This window comes from Xenopus laevis, chromosome 6L (genome assembly GCF_017654675.1).
Source record: "Xenopus laevis strain J_2021 chromosome 6L, Xenopus_laevis_v10.1, whole genome shotgun sequence".
In the NCBI taxonomy this organism is placed as follows: Eukaryota; Metazoa; Chordata; class Amphibia; order Anura; family Pipidae; genus Xenopus; species Xenopus laevis.
In genome coordinates this window covers 54,362,090-54,383,742 of record NC_054381.1, presented here as the reverse complement: position 1 = coordinate 54,383,742, position 21,653 = coordinate 54,362,090, and the positions used below count along the sequence as shown (strand labels likewise).

At 35.9% G+C, this 21,653-nt stretch overlaps 1 protein-coding gene across 4 annotated transcripts in view; it reads right to left on the bottom strand.

The window, feature by feature from the left end:
* Nucleotides 1–21,653, bottom strand: part of atp2c1.S (ATPase, Ca++ transporting, type 2C, member 1 S homeolog) — a 60,571-nt gene that overhangs the window by 12,270 nt on the left and 26,648 nt on the right. For all 4 annotated transcript variants that reach the window (XM_018267498.2, XM_041566040.1, XM_018267499.2 and 1 more), the window contains 11 exons: nt 21,183–21,291; nt 17,938–18,093; nt 17,250–17,318; nt 16,938–17,013; nt 15,652–15,718; nt 13,014–13,138; nt 11,236–11,333; nt 7,793–7,888; nt 7,060–7,149; nt 1,679–1,783; nt 147–303 (listed from right to left, as the gene is read on the bottom strand). In XM_018267498.2, coding sequence (XP_018122987.1) covers nt 147–303; nt 1,679–1,783; nt 7,060–7,149; nt 7,793–7,888; nt 11,236–11,333; nt 13,014–13,138; nt 15,652–15,718; nt 16,938–17,013; nt 17,250–17,318; nt 17,938–18,093; nt 21,183–21,291 — 1,148 coding nt within the window. The remainder of the gene's footprint in view (nt 1–146; nt 304–1,678; nt 1,784–7,059; nt 7,150–7,792; nt 7,889–11,235; nt 11,334–13,013; nt 13,139–15,651; nt 15,719–16,937; nt 17,014–17,249; nt 17,319–17,937; nt 18,094–21,182; nt 21,292–21,653) is intronic.

Here is a 21,653-nt window from a genome sequence, read left to right as displayed (position 1 = left end):
ATTTCCCCAACTGCTAAAACTGCACACGTGAAAATTGCTGGGAGTGAGCGCAGACTTCACTCTACTGCTTTATTTAATATGCAAAAAACTGTTTTGATGCAGTCATTTAGAAAAGATATATTTGCTTTAGCTTTCTATATACATACCTCGTAGGCCTGCAGAACCCATATAAGTAGTCTCTTGATGATAAAGTTCTTTTTGCTGCTGAGTCAGAGGTAAAGTCTGGCCCTTGCTGTTATATGTGCTGCAGTATTTAATAACTTGCTCATAAGCCCCTTTCATAAAGCAAATCTCTGGCTTATCCTGCAGGAGAAAATATGCAGTAAGTAAAGTTTATAGTCAACCACTGCGCCCCGCCGAGAAGCAATTTCTAATGAAGAGTACATTAAAGGGGTCGTTCACCTTTAAATTTTGATTATGTAAAAATTTATATTCTGAGACAATTTGCAAATGGCTTCATTTTTTAAAATTATTTGTGGTTTTTGAATTATTTTGCTTTTTATTCAGCAGCTCTCCAGTTTGCAATTTTAGCAATCTGGTCACTATGGTCTAAATAACCCTAGCGACCATACATTGATTTGAATAAGAGACTGGAATATGAATAGGAGAGGGCCTCAATAAAAAGATGATTATTAAAAAGTTGTAATAACAGAAAATTTGTTGTATAAAAAGCTAAATAGCTCAGAAATCAGAAATAATAAAATATAAATACTTATTGCAAATTGTCTCAGACTATCACTCTCTACAACATATTAAACGTTAGTTTAAAGGTGAACAACCCCTTTAATGGTGTACAGTATTTCTGTTAATGAAAATTTGTATTAGTAAAAGAAATGTAGGAAGAGAGGGTGGCCCTGAACTCACTGCCATCCTCATTAACTTGTAGAGCATGGTTTGCAATAGCTGTATGGGTGCTCGCTCATCTGCATCCTCTGCAAATACTATGCAAAAGGAAACTGCAAGGTTCTAATAAAAATGGCTTTAATCATTAATTACTGCCCTTAGTCACAGGCTTATCATTTTGCATAATAAAGGCCTTAGCTTTTAATTGCAGATATTATGCAAACAGTATATTCAGAAAGATACACATAGAAAAATTATCTAGTTGCATTTCAGCCCTATGGACCCGTAACAAAAGAGCTCTGTCCCCAACTGTCCCATTTTTAGAGGGACAGTCCCTCTTGACAGCTCAACCTGCAGTCCCTCATTTGTACTGGAAAGCCCCATTTTCTCTGCACTGAACAGCCAGAAAAAGAAACAACGTTTCTAACTTAATTGGCTTTTGGCAGAGAGCCCAGAACAGCCACAGCTGCTTATAAGATAATTTTGTAACAATTTCAAGATAAGGAAATAATTAATTGTAACAATATAAGATAACAGTTCCCTTGGTATAAGTTAGACTTAGAGCTTAAAGTGCAATTCACCTTCATTAGCAAAACTAATAACTGAAAAAAAAACACAGAAATATGTTCAAACTTTCATAACCTGCCAAATTTTGTAAAATGAACATGGTAATTAGAGGGTGTGACCACAAAAATGGGCATAGTCAAAAAGTTTCGCTACACACGCTAACTTTTTTGTCAGTCATTTTATTTCCAAAATGTTGGGAGGTATGCTCTTTCCTACAATATACATTATATTATTGCAGTACATCCCAAGCATAAATTGTCAACCGTACCTGCTGGGTTCTGTGCACACATTTTACAGCCATCCACTTCTGCTCTGAGCTGAATGGATACTCTGCTCTCCGTATGTAGTCATGTCTCAGAGCTTCAAGCCCCATCTGTGAACAGTGATCGTTTAAATGAATACTCTTTCAAATGTAATACACATTAAATAACAATGCAGTGAACTACTGAAATATGTACCAAGAAAATCTGCCCAGTTCAATAATTATATTTGTTCTCTTATAGGTTAAGTGGTCCCTGTCAGATATCTAAATGTTTGGTGTACCATCTTGTTTGGAGATCTAAGATGAACCTCTATGCTAAAGGGCTAAACTTCTATGCTAATGGCTCTTACAGACGAGCGTTTGAAGCTGCGATCCCCTGCGTTCCGGTTTTATCCGTTCAGTGGCAGGGGAGTAGAGGAGTAGACGCATTTAGTTTTTTGAGACGCAACACGCTGCATTTTTCCTGCATTCGGCGCGTACATGCGCCTGTGTGAGTACAGCCCCATTGAAAAAAAACGAAATGTGTATTACTGCGCACCCCTGCGACTGAACGCATAAAACCGGAACGCAGGGGAGCACAGCTTCAAAAGCTCGTCTGTAAGAGCACTTAAGGAATAAACTCCTAAACAATTAACTCCGTATCATTATTAAACCAATCTGCATTATTGTACTGAAATAAAGCATTCAGCATGCAAAGACCCTTGCCGCATAGGTAGTTTTGTCATGCAATTGAAATATCACTCATATACAGATTCCAATATACCAAGACATATAATATTATTGAATAGCACTGCAATTGTTGTAGCCCTGCCGGTGCACTTGAGTTGCCCCCCAAAAAAAATCTTCAGAGGGGCTCAGCACACATCAGTTCCATCCAGCACCTTGCCTGCTCAGGAGGGGGTTTTTCTTTACAACTATAGAGAAAGCAGACCCAGCGGCTGGGGCTTTCTATAGTAATCTTTTATAGTTATGCCAGTGGTTATCACTTGAAAAACCTTACTGATGCTCGATGTGGCAATAAACCAGAGAACTGGTATGGACATAGTGATTACATTGCTATTCATGTAATTTCTGTTGTCTGTCTGTGAGCATGATTTCATACAGGCTGCAAAACGTCCTATGTGCCATTGCCTTTGAAATTGTCAATTAAAAACATGCGATTTATGAAGCGTTTATTTACTATAGTACTTCTTTCATAAGTAAGCAAAACAGTTATTAGTCATAGGAAAAAGGTGGAAAACCATAAAACGAATCATATAAATCAATAGTCTTATTTTAATGATTACAGCAAAAAATGGGAAATAAGCTGAAATGGGGTATCAAAAAAGAAGGATAATAATTGCATGGCATAACATTCCATAAGATCCAGAGAGGACATAGACAATTATATACATTGAAAACAAATTGGTTTTATTCTTTGTCTGTATATTTCAGTTAGTGAAGAAGTGCCTGGATCTGCTGCTATCTCCACAACATTCATTATTTCCCATGTAAGTGAATGAGTAGCAGTAGCTTCCTTCTTTCTTTTGAAATGTGCAAAAGGAGGGAAACCAAAATTTTACCGAGTTTTAGTAGACATGCCCTAACAAACTGTTTCTCATGTATAAAAACAGGTATGGAATCTGTTATCTAGAAACCCATTATCCAGAAAGTTTGACCCAAATTAAGATATACTGTAATTCATCCTTATTGGAAGCAAAACAAGTTACTAGAAAATCATGTAAACATTAAATAAACCCAATAGGCTAAAGGTATGAAGAGCCAAATTACAGAAAGATCTGGAAACCCCCAGGTCCCAAGCATTCTGCATAACAGGTTCCATACCTGTAATGATAAAAAAAGAAATACCTTGTACGTTATCCCAACTAAGATATAATTAATTCTTATTGGAGGCAAAACAAGCCTGTTGGGTTTAAGTAATGTTTTAATACATTTTTTTTAGTAGATTTATGCTATGAAGATCCAAATTATGGAAAGATCAGTTATTCAGAAAACTCTAGGTCCCAAGCATTCTGCATAACTGGTCCCATACCTGTGTGGGGAGAGTGCGGTGTAATAAAAGTATTCACGGTTATTAACAATCTAAGGTGCATGTCATACAGCAAATGTTGTATTGATAAGAAAGTGATACAACTGTACAAAAAAGTTGTGCAACTGTACTGTAAAAAGGTAACTAGCATTGCCAGGGGGTTGCATGCTATTTGTTACGTGTAAACAACTGTTGGGGCTGTAAAAACATCAAATATCACCTCTTCCCAAGCCAAAAGTGGATCACAAAACCCAGATATCTGGTCTTAGTGGACAGTCAGGTCTTGCTGGAACAGTGATTAACATCTTATGCCGTCTCTAGGGCTGCCACCTTTTCTGGAAAAAAATACCGGCCTTCCTATAGTTTTGCCAATTTTTTCCTATTAATAACATTGGGATCAAACATCATTTTTACTGGCCAGGCCGGTAAAATACTGGCCAGGTGGCAACCCTAGCCGTCTCCCTGTATATGTATTTGATTTAACTTAAACCTGTATTTACCATCTATGCTGTAACTTGTTTATTTGACACAGCAATAAATATACGTTATTATATAAACGTTATTATTATAAATTACTACGAGCCTTGAGAGTATCATTGTACCCTAGACCAGGGTTCCTCAACATGTTTTTTTACCAGTAAACTACATTCAATTGTAAAGACAATTGGGGAAAACACAATCATGCAAAAAGTACCAAGGAGTGCCAAATAAGAGCTATTATTATATTATGTTATTAGCTATTTGGTAGCCATTATATGGACTCGCAGCCTACAGAAGGCTCTGCTTGGCAGTACATATGGATTTTATACAACCAAAACTTGCCTCCAAGCCAGGAATTAAAAAATAAACAACTGCTTTGAGGCCACTGGGAGCAATACCCAAGGGGTTGGTGAGCAACATGTTACTCACGAGCCACTGGTTGGGGATCACTGTCCAAGACACACAAGTGAGTCGGCACTTGTTCTGGTAGTTGCAAGATACTGCTCAAATCAGTAAGCAGTAACCAAAGCCTATTCCAACAACCTGTATATTGCAGTGTTCAGTTTCTGACTGCAGGACATTCTCTGGCACCCTGTGTCACTAATCATGTTTTCCAATTATAAATTGAGAAATTCAAGGAAAGAAGCCATTTAAAATTAATCTTTTTGATCTTCACAGTCTCTCCGCTGTATTCAAAAATTTGTATATAGATCATAGCCTATGGCAATAGAGAGAAAAACAAAAAACAGAAAATCGTGCAGTATGTTTACATATTGCGACAGCCCCAGGCACCGGGTGCTGTCACAATATCTAAACATACTGCACAATTTTCTGTTTTTTTCTCTACTGCCATAGGCCCTGATCTATATACAAATGTTGAGGATTTTTTCCAATTAACTGTAAATAATCACTTTGTGTTGGAAAGACATAGGGACAGATACTTTGCATATTGAGTACTTGGTGCTATGTTCTGCAGTACTCAGTATTTCTGACCATTGGGCACTTTGTCATCAAATTCTGCACAACACAAATAAAACAGAAGCACATTTGCTGCATTTTATTTCCACTGAAAAACAGAACCCCCAATATCTTCAGGATATGTTTTAAAATGAATGCCCTTATTAAAAAAATATTAGTAGTGCTGAATGAACAGTGGCAGAATCTGTAGAGACTAAGTTTAGGTATTTGTGTCCAGATATTAGGTGCATTAGGCTGTAACTAATTAATCCATCTTTCTATCAATTAATCCTTTTGTCTATTAAACACATTGAGTAAATTACTCCTGCTTTGGTTTTATAACAAGGAGGAACAAACTCATACAATGAAATCTCCTTTAAAGAAATATAACTGAGATTATATCTAACCTCAATTATTAAGCATTCTTCATTTCAACATCTATTTTTTGTGTCAATGATCCTCTTTCAATAAAAGCTACTGAATGTCTCCTGAGTCTGAGAGACTATGCTTGTTACTTTGCCGATCGTCCCACACTGCATCTTGTTTCTACCATTATAAATCTCTTATACAGCAAAGCACGTTGCCACCCTTTGTGCCAACACTGCATGTAAAACTATTTTAGAATGGAGAGAAAAAAAAACTCTGCAAATATAAGGAAATGAGTCAGAACCTTGGATATCTTAAAATATCTCCTGAATGGCAACAATATGTGCAGCAAAAAGGGTAGTCATCACTCATTTATTTTATATCTAGTTCTGGCCACAGGCCAACCTGGACATAAGCCAAAGACACACGCAGCATTTTGAACGCTACTGGGCAGAGAACAAAATGTCCCTGTGTCTGCCACTGTTCCTAATACTACTGGTCAAAAAGCACAATACTTGAGGCACATAAAGTGGTGACAGGCAGACCTTGTTATCAAAATGTACAAACAAGTAAGTGTTTTGATGCTGAAGTATGCTTGCCATTTCATCTTGTGCATCCAATAGAGCAAATTGCATTTGGGTAAATGGATACATTTATTTTCATGCTAGTTGAACTATGTAAAATTAATTGTTAAATTCTTAAGAAAGTGTTGGGAATGTTTTACTGAGCAGAAACCAGAGAACCAGAGAACCTGGAATAAACCTGTGACCCCAGTGCAGAAAGGCAGCAAGGCTGTACACTGCTCCAGCATTTACACAAAAAAATATAATTGTGACATTATCAGAGTATATATCAGTGATGCCTCATTTGCGTCAAATCAAAAATTTGGTATGGGATTCACCCAAACCCTTGGGCTGTTTGTAGGTTATTGCCAAATCCTAAATGTTTAGCTGAACCAAATCTAAACTCTTTACTGATAACATCATGTACCATCATGTCGTAATGCAATGGCTTTTGTGTATTATAATGGTGTCCATCAAGGACACCTGTGAAACAGGAATCCAGTGGAATAACTATGGAGGAAGCAGACCCCGCAGTCGCTATATTATATAGCCAATAAAAAAAACCTCCTCCCCAGCCCCTCTAACCTGCGTTTAGGAAGGGGGATGCAAGTCGGGTGAGAGTGGGAGGAGACAGGGCAGGGAGAGGGCAGGGCAGGGGTGGGCGGGAGGATGGGGATCAGAGTGCAGGGGGGCACGGCGCACTCTAGTTACACTACTGACCTGGCACTGTATTCCGAATACATTTACTCTCCCCTGTTGTAGCAGGAAGAGCAGCCAAATAACATGAAGGGCCACGGGTTAATTTAATTCCCATAGGGATGTACCTTTAGTCAAACTGACCCCACAGTTTAATGAATTAGTGCATTCTGTAGCATGCATACTTTTAACAGACCACATGGGTTCTAAACATCTAGGTAGACATAGGAAGTGCAGTATACATGAACATAAAGCAAAGTCAGTCTGAGGAGATAAAGAAGAAAAACATCACTTACTTTCATAGAAAGAGCAATTAGTGCACCCTCAGTAGGCTTCCCCATTAATGTATTGTTCCTTATTTCAGCATCATTGCACACACATCCTGCCTGAAAAATTTAGAGATGACATTTCACTCCATGCTCTTAAAAATACTACTTTTTGAATTGGAAGTGGCAGGCTGAATTAAAAAAATACACATTGTATTGCTAGTAGGGATGCACCGAATCCAGGAATCCGTTCGGGATTCGGCTTTAATTCAGCAGGATTCCGTTTCGGCCCAATCCTTGTGCCTAGCTGAACTGAATCCTAATTTGCATATGTAAATTATGGGTAGGTAGGGAAATTACGTGACTTTTCATCACAAAAGAAGAATTTTTTCCACTTTTTCCTTTCCTGCCTTTAATTTGCATATGCAAATTAGGATTTGGTTCGGTATTTAGCCGAATCTTTCATCAATGATTCGGCCAAATCCGAAATATTGGATTCGGTGCATCCCTAATTGCTATTCTGGTTTCTGGTCCCCTAAAAAATGTAACATGAGGGAATAGCATAATGGCAACATCAAGGTAAAATAATGTGAAACTTTCAGCAAGCCAAATATACAACCTGTATACAGGTCACACAGGTGTTATATATGAATCCTCTGCTTAGCTCTGAAAATGATATACAGGACCATGTTTATCAAAACTAGTGCATTTATCAGGATGCTGTGCAAAGGGAGGCCAGTGTTAAGAATAAGTAAAGCATTACCTCTATGACTTTGCTTATTGAAGGATTGCAAAATCCATGAATGATTTCCCCATCATGTATGACTTCCCCAAAGCGATTGTATCCAACACCAGTCACCTAAAAAACGCACACAGCAGCAGATTAATTTCTCCCTTAATGAGTTTAAGAAGAACTATCTATACTTGCACATTTACGGAGTAAGAAATAGTATCAATTACAGTGCAGTTGTGACAATATTTGTCATCAAAAGTATATGGCATTCAGGACAATTACAGATGTTATCTTCCAAGTCTGTTTTATTTTTATGTTTTGTCTTATTTTATTTGTTTGTTTTTCCATATTGTAAAATAAAAATACTCTCTAAGAAAAATTTGCAGTGACACAAGTACACACAGACTGTAGATGGTGTAGGCAAAACAACCAAAACATCTAACCTAAGAATTTGGCTCTTTACCCAAAGGCTATGGTCACAGCGGACCGTTTCTCTGCCTGTAACAGCAGAACCACTCTCCTCAACCCACTCCAGTGTCTACATTAACAGGCACTATGTTGTCCTCCATGCAGATACACAGAGCAGATTTCAGCACAAACATTAAAGTATAAATAAACTAATAATGATCTGCTCATAATTACTAGAAAAACAGGTAATTAACATTAGAGTAACATTAGATATACATGGTATAGGCCATGCTTATTAGAGATTAATTTTGGTAAAGGTTGTTTTCCTTTAAATGAGAGTGTGTTTTTGATTATGCTGATGGCCTTTGAACAGAACTAAGCATGAGACCTTTTGGCTCAGAGACATATGTAGGTGAAAGCTTACATACTGGAACATTTTCTTTCTTTGGTGTGACAACTTTTACTTACATTACAAGGGTATAAATGCATATTCTGAAATATAATTGGGGCCACTAGTTCATGCCTGGACTAAGTGATCTACACATGCCTTGAACAAAACCTATTCTTATCAGATAATGAAGACTGTTTTGAATTTTTTATGACCCGTTTTGGAAAATGTATTGCAAAAAAGGCATGGGGCCCAGGGAATGCACATTGATCAATCCCTTTTGCATACAGGTATGGGACCTGTTATCCAGAATGCTCAGGACCTGGATAATGGACGTTTCTGTAATTTGGATCTTCAAACCTTAAGTCTACTAGAAAGTCATTCAAACATTAAATATACCCAATAGGCGGGCTTTGCTTCCAATAAGGATTCATTATATCTTAGTTTGGACCAAGTACAAGGTACTGTTTTATTATTAAAGAGAAAAAGGAAATCATTTTTAAAATTTTGGATTATTTGGATAAAATGCAGTCTATGGGAGAAGGCCTTTCCATAATTCGGAGCATTCTGGATAACGGGTTTCCTGATACCATATCCTATAAATGTGTATGTATATATATATATATATATATATATATATATATATATATATATATATATATATATATATATATATATATATATATATATATATATATATATATATATATATATATATATATACAGTGGTGTGAAAAACTATTTGCCCCCTTCCTGATTTCTTATTCTTTTGCATGTTTGTCACACAAAATGTTTCTGATCATCAAACACATTTAACTATTAGTCAAAGATAACACAAGTAAACACAAAATGCAGTTTTTAAATGAGTGTTTTAAATGGGTTTTTATTATTTAGGGAGAAAAGAAATCCAAAGCTGTGTGAAAAAGTAATTGCCCCTAATAACTCGTTGGGCCACCCTTAGCAGCAATAACTGCAATCAAGCGTTTGCGATAACTTGCAACGAGTCTTTTACAGCGCTCTGGAGGAATTTTGGCCCACTCATCTTTGCAGAATTGTTGTAATTCAGCTTTATTTGAGGGTTTTCTAGCATGAACCGCCTTTTTAAGGTCATGCCACAACATCTCAATAGGATTCAGGTCAGGACTTTGACTAGGCCACTCCAAAGTCTTCATTTTGTTTTTCTTCAGCCATTCAGAGGTGGATTTACTGGTGTGTTTTGGGTCATTGTCCTGCTGCAGCACCCAAGATCGCTTCAGCTTGAGTTGACGAACAGATGGCCGGACATTCTCCTTCAGGATTTTTTGGTAGACAGTAGAATTCATGGTTCCATCTATAACATCAAGTCTTCCAGGTCCTGAAGCAGCAAAACAACCCCAGACCATCACACTACCACCACCATATTTTACTGTTGGTATGATGTTCTTTTTCTGAAATGCTGTGTTACTTTTACGCCAGATGTAACGGGACGCGCACCTTCCAAAAAGTTCAACTTTTGTCTCGTCGGTCCACAAGGTATTTTCCCAAAAGTCTTGGCAATCATTGAGATGTTTTTTAGCAAAATTGAGACGAGCCTTAATGTTCTTTTTGCTTAAAAGTGGTTTGCGCCTTGGAAATCTGCCATGCAGGCCGTTTTTGCCCAGTCTCTTTCTTATGGTGGAGTCGTGAACACTGACCTTAATTGAGGCAAGTGAGGCCTGCAGTTCTTTAGATGTTGTCCTGGGGTCTTTTGTGGCCTCTCGGATGAGTTGTCTCTGCGCTCTTGGGGTAATTTTGGTCGGCCGGCCACTCCTGGGAAGGTTCACCACTGTTCCATGTTTTTGCCATTTGTGGATAATGGCTCTCACTGTGGTTCGCTGGAGTCCCAAAGCTTTAGAAATGGCTTTAAAACCTTTGAAATTGAACTCAGGTGTGATAAACCACAGTTAAGTTATTTTTTAACAAGGGGGGCAATCACTTTTTCACACAGGCCCATGTAGATTTGGAGTTTTTTTTCTCCCTTAATAACGTAAACCTTCATTTAAAAACTGCATTTTGTGTTCAATTATGTTATCTTTGACTAATAGTTAACGGTTTTTGATGAGCAGAAACATTTAAGTGTGACAAACATGCAAAAGAATAAGAAATCAGGAAGGGGGCAAATAGTTTTTCACACCACTGTATATATACTCTGTCCCTGGCGTCCGCACTCGCTCATCTGGTTAAAGCAATTGCCGGGTGCCGTGTCAATGTTGAGGTAATCTAAATCCAAATGTTGCGACACGCACTCCGATTATTAACAATGATTTTTATTTATACATCATAAGAAAAGGCATCAATGATGCCTTTTCTTATGATGTATAAATAAAAATCATTGTTAATAATCGGAGTGCGTGTCGCAACATTTGGATTTATATATATATATATATATTTAGTTCTACAAAGAAATGTGCAGTGTTTATTAATGTTAAATACTAATACTAAATGAGAAGTATGTTGTAGCTCTCAAGTAGACCAATAATGAATGGCTATGAGGGCCGCTTTTACATCTTATCTCATCTTTATCTTTTAGTGTTTGTGAAGCAATAGTGAAATGTGATGTACTTCAAAATACACATACTTCTAAAATAAAAATGTATTCTTTTATATGTACAAATACCACTTTTTCCCCCCCATGTATGTAACAAATCTGCACAAGTACCTCTGCATGAAGTCCATCTGATGTAAATATGTGTGTTACAGTCATCTCATTTTTTGTCAGCGTTCCGGTTTTGTCTGAACAGATAACATTACAGCAACCTGGCACACAAAAAAAGTGTTATTCTCATTTAAGTCAAGTAACACAGGTGTAAAAAATGTATAGGTTGCCTGGATCCAACTGGCACTTCAAACATTTCCACTCAGACTTTTGCAGGTCTGTATCGCTAGTCAAACATCTTTTATTTTAATGTAACAGTGTTATCATCTTGCTCCGAGGTAAGATAGCACTTATTTTTTGCTCGAAATTGTGGTGGATTGGACCAAGCAATAGATGGGACTGAAGCCTTACAACCTTCAGATACACAACAATCAACTTTAGCTAGGTGAGCCTTACTTGTTATCTGCAAAAACAAATTAAATCATTGAAGTGAACGTCATTACAAAGGATGGGCCAGAATGTACTCATTAGTGTCTCTTCTGACAACTAAACCATCTGGTTTAAGAGAAAATATAATAGAAGTGCAACGCGAGAGATGCTAATGGACCCTTAAATTACCAATTGCTTGAGTTCTCACAGTATAAACTGGGAATAAACTAATTTTGCAGTATGATTCAATAATCCAGAAAATGTTTTTCTTTCCACTTGTGTATCACAAAGGGACCTGGGTTAATAACTAAGCTTCCCAAAATGTGTGTAATGCAACTGCTGAGGCTGGCAGCGTAGTGGAGTAATGAAAGGGGTTATCAGACATAAAATTGGCTGAATGTGTTATAAATGTTGTTGAACCTACACAGGTTTTCCTGAAATCACCTGCTTGTTCTTTAGTCTGCCAATGAGACTCTCTTGGGAGTCTGAGCAAATGCCTTGCTCTTGACAAAATGCCAAATGATTTACATTTCACAAAGCCAGTAAAAGCTTTGCAAGAAGCAATTGCCAAGAAATAAGTGTTCTTCACTGTAAGCGTTTATATGAACATGTTAAATAGATATTTAAGAACCTTAAGCATATGTAAGCAATACAATTTACGTGTAATCTCTTTGGTAACGGTTAAAGGGGTTGTTCACATGTAAACAAACTTTTAGTATGATGTACACAAATATTCTGAGACAATTTGCACTTGGTCTACGTTTATATTTAGCTTTTTGTTTTGGCAGCTTTGTGAAGACCATTTGCAAGGTTGCTAGGTTAGGCCATTTGATTACATACTAAAAGTTAACATAAAGACAGAAAACTTTGGGTGGCATTGCAATTTTCCATAAACCTGTGTTGTAGAAACACTTCAATCCTGTTATGGGAATGTTCATCTGTTTGCACATAGCCATTGGTTGCTTACTTTTAAGTCAAATTCATAATTTAGGACCAGACTTGCAGGTTTTTTTTGTTAGACATAGAACAGCAGTTTTAGGCTAACTTCCAGCAGTTGAAATGCAATAGCCTGAGGAAGCTTTATTGAAGAATTCTATTAGAATTGTGTGTTTTTCTTTTTTAACTTGTCAGTATGGCTTACATACATGTAAACATGTTATGAGTTAAGAAAGGTCTGATCAAATGCTGAAAAACAAAGCAAAGCTTGAGCACAAAAGTTATGCTTAAAGGGAATTTTCAGTTTTTTGTTTGTATTTGTATACAACTCAACTATAAATTAGTTAAACAACACCCAAAAAGCCTAAATAATACTACATTGTCTAAAAACTGTAATGCTATGCAGAAGTTATCATTATTAATTCAATAACTCATTTTGTAAGAGCTCTAACCTTAATGCAATCTGCGGTTCTTACCTAGTGTTTCTACAATGGGTAATTTTTTCACAATGGCTCTGTTTTTCACCATTCTCATAACACCAAGCGCCAATGTAACCGTTACCACAATAGGGAGTCCTTCAGGTATAGCAGCCACTGCCAAACTGGAGGAACAGAAATCCATTTGAAATCAGTTAATCGTCAACATCCTTCTTTACTTTAATTCATATTAAAATCAGACTTTACACTACAACAAAAATAATATGACACCTTCTAAGTGTTGTATCTGATTTCTGTATATCCTCCATCAAGCCAGAGGGACTTGCCCCAGTTCCATAGGCAATCCACATGCAATAAATTGTATCCAAAGATATATGTCCCAAGGCTTTTTATTAGTTAAAACAAAATATTTATTTTAAAGTTGCATTAAAATTACGATACATACTGACAGATAGCCCACCTTATTTTTTCTGACCAGTACTTATTCCTATTTCCAATACCTTTAAGCAGATCTTTTCTATCACTTCCTTTTGCTCTCTGGAATGCTTTCTGTATAGTTTTTTGCTTTTAACTCAGTGACGGCTTTTATAGTCATGCTTATATGACATGCTGTACAAGAATCTAACCAACGTTGTTAAAATTAATATGTGACTAACTTACAACTAATGATACATGGGATAAAATACGAATGCCCCACAGTGGAAGTTTTGTGTTTATATTAAGAGAATAGGGTTAATCCCCACTGAATCCTGATTGGTTTTAAGTAAAATGGGAGGGGTTAATAAGGTTTAAATACTGGTTGGAACATGCTGTCAATAGAGACACCTATGACGAAGTGCCGGAGGGTACGAAACGCGTAAGATGGGCCATGTGGGGTCAGTATGTATCTTAATTTTAATGCAACTTTAAAATAAATATTTTGTTTTAACTAATGAAAAGACTTGGGACATATATCTTTGGATGAGCCAAGAAGAAGAGTATTAAAGAGGCACCAGTTATCTAGGAGTGTAACTATATTAACACAATTTGATGCAATCTTGAGGGAACATAACCTGGACTTCCGGTGAATCATCCAGCTCTGAATGTAAAAGTGTATCACGGAGTCACGCATGTTATTAGAGTGGATCAGACAACTTTTTATGTAGACAACTTAAAAATTAGAAACCTGAGAACAATCAGCAAAGCGGAGCAGCGTTTCTAAGGTAACAATGTCTAAAAATTATTTTTTTAAACAGACAAATGGATTGAGATAATACACGTGTTACGAGAACAGTGTATCAGAAAGAAATACATTTTTATTATATTCCCTTACTTACAGTCATATGAAAAAGTTTGGGAACCCCTCTTAATTCTTTGGCGTTTTGTTTATCACTGGCTGAGATTTTACAGTAGCAACTTACCTTTAATATATAACATGCTTTATGGAAACAGTAGTATTTCAGCTGTGACATAACGTTTATTGGATTCACAAAAAATATGCATCATAACAAAATTAAGACAGGTGCATAAATTTGGGCACCCCAACAGAGATATTACATTAATACTTAGTTGAGCCTCCTATTGCAAATGTAACAGCCTCTAGATGCCTCCTATAGCCGTTGAAGAGTGTCTGGATGGCAGTATTTTTTACCATTTGTCCAAACAAAATCTCTCCAGCTTGGTAAAAAATTGATGGCTGCAGAGCATGGACAGCCTGCTTCAAATCATCCCATAGATATTCAAATTGAGGTACTGCGACAGCCATTCCAGAATATTGTACATAAATACCTTTGTATATTTCGAAGTGTGTTTATGGTTATTGTCTTGTTGGAATATCCAACCCCTGGGTAACTTTGTTACTAATGCTTGAACATTATCCTGAAGAATTTGTTGATATTGGGTTGAATTCATCCAAACCTCAACTTTAACAAGGACCCCAGTCCCTGAACTAGCAACACAACTGCACAGCATGATGGAACCTTCACCAAACTTGACAGTAGGTAGCAGGTGTTTTTCTTGGAATGCGGAACTCTTTTTGTTATGACCAAATAACTAAATTTTTGTCTCATCAGTCCAAAGCTGCTTGTGGCGTGAGTGCAGAAAGGGCTTCTTTCTCATCACCCTACCATAAAGATTGCGCTGAATTGTAGAATGATGTACAGATACACCATCTGCAGCAAGATGTTCTTGCAGGTCTTTGGAGGTGATCTTAGTGTTGTCTGTAACCTTTTTTTACAATCCTCTGCATATGTTATATGCATTCAAATTAGCAAAATTACAAGGGTACCCATATTTTTGCAAAGTGGAGTAGAGTAAACTATTATGCAGGATAAGAGGGGCTGCAAAACTTTTTCATATGACTGTATATACTATAGTGACAACAATTTATTTTCACTTTAATTTAATTTTAATTTCACTTTAATTTTAATTTCACTTTACAGAGATTGTTCACCATTCAAGTTAGTCCTTGCCCTAATGAAGTTTACAATCTGAGGTCTCTCACACACAGAAAAAAAAAAAATGTTCAATTTCGAGTAACTGAAATCCAGTTACATAGGAATTTTACTTGTAAGTAACAGCAATGCAAAGATTTTGCTTATGGCAAAATTTAAGGAAAACACGATTGCTTTCTTTTGATTTCGATGTTTCTTAAGCTCTGTTGACAGCAATATGGTGTATTACCATATAGAATACTCACCTCACACCAATAGTAAACATATCAAGAATATGCTTCCCTTGCAGCCAGCCAACTAGCATGATTATACCTAAAGCAAAAATAAAAAAATGGAATTGTCTAAAAATAGCAAAAACTTTTACATTTAAAAATGAAAAATATAAAAAACCTGAGTTATAACATACCGTATAAGATATCATTGGCCCAATAAATGCAATAAATTGGTCAGCGCTATGCCATAAGTAGATCTTTATATAAAATGTATATTTTAATATGGAGAGGTGTTTATTTTCATGCCCAGCTTCACCTAACCTGAGAAAGGTCACATTAAAATAATTATATATTAATATTAAGCTAAAACATATGTTTTTTTTTTGTTGGCTTCAAAGCTGATCTGTTTTATGTGATTCACTTCTAGAACCTGAGAAGTGCATAATTCCACAATCAAGGTGGTCACATATCAGTATGATTGCATCACTCCCCATTGCATTGACCTTACTACAATGAATGTCATTATCACATGTGTCATGTTTTCTATTTCTGTGTGCTTGTGACTGGTTGTTATTAGTTAGAGTATATGCAGATGCTGCAATAATAAACTGTAACAGACTAGGATTTCCCATCCCTTACCAGCATGAAGCGGCTGCAAAAAATAAGGTATTGGAGGAGCACTCCTTCTACAGTCAAAAAATTATTAAACTTACCAGCATTGAAGGGGTAGTTCACATTTCAGTTATTTTTAGCATGTTATAAAATCTTCTGTTATCTGCAATTTTTTTTCCTTTATTCCCCTCTTTCTAGCTTTCAAATGGAGATTACTGACTGTGGCAACTAAAAATATATTGGTCTCTGAGACTAACATTTAGGGGGTTATTTATTAAATCTTTATTTTTTTCTGGTCGAGGTATATTGGGCAAAAAATTCTTTTTTTTTTTTTTTTTAGAGATTTATTATACCCCAAAGCTGCAAAAAGACCAAATCCGAAAATCCACCATCTCAAACCTGTCGCGGACATGTATAAGTCAATGGGTGATGTTCCTTTTACAATTTGAAGTATTGTGATCTCTCTGGGTTTAGTCTGATAATCCAAAAAAATCTGGGTCTGGGTTAGGAACCATTAATCATAATGGTATTGTAATGTTGTGGTAAAAGCGCACGTGTGGTATGTGTATATGATTATTATGTTAACATATTTGTTTTCATGTTTTCAAAACATCACAGGCATGCCAAGTGGCCAAACAAAATTAATTTCTGTGAACAGAAACAAAGATGTAGAGGAAAAAAAAGGCTTGTGGATAAGACATTCTTACCTATAATACCGAAAGAATATAAGGAGAGCTGCTTCCCTAAAATGTCCATGCTTTTCTGTAGGGGTGTCTTTGGCGCCTTGAAGAAGGAAGACAATTATTATACTTTGCAGGATCTGGTAGAAAATATGTAGTAGTAGCACTATACTGTAGTATAGTGCAGTATTTATAATATAATAATATGGAGATTATACTACAATTTCATTTATCTAAGGAAAAACAAACAATTGTGCAAATATACGCAAAGGTCAAGTAGAGTGCAATGCCATATACAGTATCATGGACAAACACATCTACTGCATCATCATTCTTTACCTCTTCAGCTTGCATCATTTTAAATACTTCTCCAAATTCTGAATTTTCTCCTGTTCCAATGACAATACCCTGTAAAAACATGACAAAGAACTAAAATGAATCATTTGTCAGTACTCCTTTATTAGAAATAGACAATAGCCACAGAGTATAATAAATATGTGTGCCAAGACCATTCAATTATTTAATTCACATTATATAAAAACCATCATAATTAATAATCAGCCATGAATCGTCAGATTAATATGATTTTTCAATTACCCCAAATCTTAGCTACTCTACAGAAGCCAACGTCACATTCAACCGTGCCGTGTTGCTAGCACTTAAAAGATGACTAGCCAGTATGAATTCTAGGGTTACAGAACCACTGGGGACTATTTGTTTCCTTCATGAATACAGAGCTTTATGTCTTTGATGACACTTTGGGGTTTATTTATCAAAGAGTGATGTTAAAGATTGCCATAGTCTGCTACAGTGAAATTCCGCCACTCTCCATTCATTTCTATGGGAGCCTTACTGTAGGTTGGAATCCAACAACAGCAAGAGAGTTGAGATGGACATCACTGTCAAACACGATAAAAGAATACTGCAAACCAGAATAAGAAATATAACTAACTATGCTGTAGCGAGCTTAAAATAAAGATTGGGTAACAAAGCCTTCATTTAGTTGTCAACTGTAAAAGCAGAGTACCTTAGCTTTTCCACATCTGACTAATGTTCCCATGAAGGCAATGTTGCTTCTTGAGGTAAGATCTCCATTTGATGCACATGGTTGGGGTGCTGTAGATTTGGCACATGGAGCAGTCTCTCCAGTTAAACTAGATTCATCCACAGAAAGATCCATTGCCTTGCAAAAAGAAATGGTAAAAAGAAAATGCATTGCTTTGATAAAAAAAAAAGTAGCATGTAATAAAATATATACTTATCTTCACATATTTAATAGAGAGTCTTCAAACAATAATTCTGTAGCTGTAGAAATAGAACTCCTATCTAGGCTGACGTGCATCATAGTTCTGATTTGGAAAAGTGATTTCCTTTCTTTCCTTTCTTTCAGTAGTGATAAAATAGTAGCTTTGATGATAACTAAGATGTATAAAACCATGTTGGTGCAGAACAATCCTATTGTATTTATTTAATGTTTAAATGTTTTTTTAGCAGACTTAAAGTAAGCAGAAAAATCATGTCTGGAAAACCCAGGTCCCAAGCACTGCAGATAATAGAGCTGTGCACTCCATTTGTTTTTACTCAATATGTTTTCTCTTCAGTGAGAATTGCAAAACATGGTTCTCATGTCATCCAAACTTCATGTTTTACAGTTATAGGCTCTGTGCTACAGATTTTGTAGGTTATTTAATTAGCTCTTGTGTTTTATCACATTTGGGTGAGATTATCCAGCCCAAGCATGACGGGATTAGCAGGCATAAATCTATTTTCTGCACAGGGAACCTAAATTTACCAGACTTATCTCTTTTAGAATACTATATTAACATTCCATAAAGAGTTATGGTTATATAAGCTGTGACCCTACTTCACCATTAGGGTAAAAGGCCAAAAAAATAAATAAAAAAAGACATTTTGCATTTATATAAAAATGTGTAGGAATATATATCTAATTTTATTGCTCTAAAAAGTTTTGATATGGGATATTGTTCTGAAGTTATATTTTATGTGTTCGGCATGGTGTTATTAAGTACTGTATGAGGTCACAGACAGGTAATACATTAGGGGGGTTATTCCCTTTAAACAGTCTCCTGTAATTATTTGGCATTTTTAGCTTAGAAAGGAGCATGAGGCTCTGAATGTTTCCATGTCTATTACAAACTTTGGCACATTTTTTAAGCCCACTTGTGCTCTACGTATCAGAAGTAAAACGTACATGAAAGTGTATAATTGGAACAGATTTTTGCAGATAACAATCCGTGCATCTTGAAGGTATTGTATAGTAGTATTTGTCTAAATGCCTTTCACAGAACAAGTTCTTTTAAATGAATATTTGAAGCAATGGGCTTTTTAACACTGAGCAGCTTTTTGTTTATGTAGTTGAACTTTGGTTTTGGTTTAGAATTACCAAAAGATGTGGTTTATATTTTTGAGCTTTGGCAGTGATAAAATGCTTTGTATGTTGTGTACTTAACTTCTTTCAATCTACATGGAGAGAACACATTATTATGTTAAAAGCAGAGGAGTCTGAGTTGGAGGTACCATAAATTAAGGAGTTGGAGTCGAAGGATTTATGTACCAACTCTTTAGCCCTGGTATTAAACAAACGAAAGTAAGCTTAAAAAAATATTTTAGAGTGTTCCATTATCAGGGGAAGGAGGGGGTAAGTTATCCTTTGAGTACTGGCCTAGTTAGTGATGTTTGGGGACTGAGTTGACCCATATTAGGTCCAGGGTGTACCATTACATTTCTGTGGCTGGATCTATCACAAGACAGTCCCTAATATTTTCTTTAACTTTCCAGTTTGCTGCTAGGATGGACATGGCTGCTGTTGCTAGTGACTTTGGACCTTTAGGGCACAGATTGATTGCAGAGATTTTTAAATAATTTTATTTCATGAATGGATGTTTTATGAAGAAAAAAGATTTTGTGCTTCCTATTTCTTATTCAGTTTTTTATGTCTGAAAGGCTGTTCTTCTTTAAAGATCATTACATTGGTTTTTTTCCAGTTGTTCCATTGGAAGAAATGGTTCTTTGTTTAGCAGTAACAATTGCAGCAAGCACAAACACACACATGGAACAAAGCACAGCATAGAATCTATTTCACCAAGGCTGCTTCTTGGATCGGAAACCTGAACAGACAAGAAACAAAATTGTAGTAGCAGCAGCATCAAAGATGTATAAATCTATACAAAATAATAATAATAGTGTTCAGGGGTTAGTATCAGAATAATATATATATATATATATATATATATATATATATATATATATATATATATATATATATATATATATATATATATATATATATATATATAAATAATACACAAGAGCCATGAATATCATGTAAATTATATCCTTATAAACGGTGAGTTCTGATGTCATCAGTTATAAACGGTGAGTTCTGACACATGACTCACTGAAACTTGTGTATTATAATAAATAAAGTACTCCCTGTTGCAAAATATGAGGATATTAGAAGTTACCATGGTCATGAAACTCCTCGGTAACTTATAATATCCTTAATTTACAAGAGGGGGTACTTTATTCATTATATATTGAACAGGGCCTTGTATGCCAAGGGAGGGATAGAGAGAAATTTAATGGCAAGAACATTTGTAACTAAAGATGCACCAAATCCACCACAAATTGGACCAAATTTGTTTGTGTGACAAAAAGTCACATGATTTGGTAGAATCCGAATCCTGCTGAAAAAAGGCAGAATCTTGGCCGAATCCTGAACCGAATCCTGGATCCTTGCATTCCTATTTGTAACATTGGCCACGGATTTAGAAGGCAATTTACCAGTAATAAATATTTATTATTCATGTACCTAAACAAATATCTGGTGGAGGGTAGTTTAGTCAAGCTATAAAAGATCAGTTAATGCACCACAATGATACTTACATTTTTAATAAAAACAAGAATTTCACAAACAAATATAATATAAATATATTATAATATAATATATACTCAGCGGAAGTATGTATCAACATGTACTTAAGTTTATAGAATGCAATGGGAAAATCTATCTTTGAATGTGTGGCAAATTAGTCACATAAAGCCTAGGGGCATTATACTCTATTAAATCAATCATGCAAAACAAGACCTTGGGGTTTCACTAGCTGACATTGGTCATTATTATTTGCCTGACAACTGCACATATGAACAACAAGCAGGGAAATAGTTAAACATAGAATACAAATGCAGCACAATTTTAATGCAATGAAAAAAAAATCGACAGTGGACACACTGAAGACTCCATGCACCTACCTCAAACAGGCGCAAGTCTGCAGGAACTCGGTCACCAACTGACAGGCAGACAGTGTCCCCAGGAACCAACTCTCTAGCTAGTGTGTGCTCCATTCGTCCTTCTCGAATACTACAGTGGAAAAACAAAGCACCTTTAATTAATTTTTCATGTAGTCTACATAAATCTATAACCAAACACAAATAAATGTTTATACAACAGAGTGGTAAATTGGGGAGGACACAATATCAAGAACTGAGCCATTTGAAAAATTGCCAAAAATGTGTTTGAAAATTCGTAAATATCATTCAATTTGAAATGCCTCCTTAGTACAACATGTAAAAATGGCGATTCTGTAGAGAGGTTTACTAAAAGGGACAAGTTCCATGTCACTATGCCTATAAAAATCTTCTCAGCATTAATTACATTTTTGAAATGTTTAAACCTTCCTTTCCTTACTAATTTGTGACTGACACAGCTTCAAGCAGAGTAAA